This window comes from Oryzias melastigma, unplaced genomic scaffold (assembly GCF_002922805.2).
Source record: "Oryzias melastigma strain HK-1 unplaced genomic scaffold, ASM292280v2 sc01807, whole genome shotgun sequence".
NCBI classification, from domain to species: Eukaryota; Metazoa; Chordata; class Actinopteri; order Beloniformes; family Adrianichthyidae; genus Oryzias; species Oryzias melastigma.
Genome location: NW_023418387.1, coordinates 5,267 through 6,594, shown reverse-complemented (window position 1 = coordinate 6,594; position 1,328 = coordinate 5,267). Strand labels below are relative to the sequence as shown.

General features: G+C 42.5%; 1 protein-coding gene across 2 annotated transcripts in view; it reads left to right on the top strand.

Annotated features, from left to right (window-relative positions):
* The first annotated feature begins 261 nt into the window (after window positions 1-261).
* Window positions 262-1,328, top strand: part of LOC112139643 (myc target protein 1 homolog) — a 6,326-nt gene continuing 5,259 nt past the window's right edge. Inside the window, exon 1 of one of the 2 annotated variants that reach the window (XM_036211267.1) lies at window positions 262-836. In XM_036211267.1, coding sequence (XP_036067160.1) covers window positions 830-836 — 7 coding nt within the window. In that variant the 5' untranslated portion in view covers window positions 262-829. The remainder of the gene's footprint in view (window positions 837-1,328) is intronic. The other variant, XM_024262480.2, reaches the window with a different exon arrangement.

The window sequence follows — 1,328 nt, the reverse complement described above, 5'->3', positions numbered from 1 at the left end:
GTTGCAATAGAAAAACTTTTTCTGAGACCTTCCTGCGTCTGTCTTTGTGGAGAATGCGTGAGAAGCTTCAGAACACTGCTCTGCGGCTGTGAACCAGAAGAAGGAACTGAGCAACAATTGGAGGAAGTTCCTGCAGAGCTCAATCTTCTGCGTCTCTTACAGGAAAATCAAACTCTGGACTTGAATTCTCTGGAAATCGAAGAATTGATCTGAATGTTTCTGTCGGTTTTTACTGATCTCTGAGCATCTAAACACTTTCTGACATCTGCATCAGAGTCTGTCCTCTAAGGTGTTTCAGGAAGTCAGGGCAACTTTGTTGAAAAACTTGTTTCCAAAGGAAGTGATGCAAAAGGAAACGGCTCGGTTTCCCGCTGCTATGTCCCACGCAGATAAGCCTTTCTAAATTTAAAGCCACAGAGGGGAGGAAGGCTGACGGCGGCAGCAGTTCAGGGCCCAGCAGAAGATCGGAGTGGAATGAAGCTGCAGCTCACGCTCCAGAAACATGGCTCACAACGACACAAATGTCTTCTGGGAAATCCTTCAGTCCTTCAACCTCGGTGAGTGATTGTGCTCCTGCAGGAGGAGCAGAACCAGGACCCGACAAAGCCGACAGATGTTTCCCTGTGCATGACCTTCACTCCTCATCGTGGTTCACGACAGAAACCTTTACAGCCGAGCGGGTTCAGGTCCAGCGGCATGGTTCTGGTCCGAGGAGGGGATCAGAACTCAAAGGTTCTGGTTCTCAGTCTCTGAGTCTGAATCCAGGTCAAAGTGAAGATGCTGAAGATGTGTCTGAAGGTTCTGCGGCACATCCAGTCATGTTGGTGCAATGTTTGGTAAGAACGTCACTTTTACCATCCTGTTGTAGAGCTGGCAGTCCAGCCAATCACAGTACTGTATATGGTTAAAGTAGGGAAACCTTTAGGGAAGGACACCTGCTTAAGTTCAAAATAGCCTAAAAAACTGAAAAAAGTCTAAATTAGCCAAAACAGTTAGCATGTAGCAGAAATATTAGCTAAACTCCAAAATAGCTTAAAAAAATCTTAGTAAATCCCAAAATATTCCAGAAAGCTTGCAGAATAACAATTTAAAAAATCTTAAAACTGTAACTTTTTAACATAATTATGAATAATAAAAAGGCGGGAATATTATTCCAGAATAAATCAACTTCAACCTTAAAGAACTTTCACTATTTTACTCTCCATAAAAATATATTTAATTAGAATTATACATGTTAGAAATGAGAACAAGATAACATCAGGTCATTAGTAATAATAAAATAAAATTACCTGGAGGCCCAGATCCGGCCCCCGGGCCTTGACTTTGAC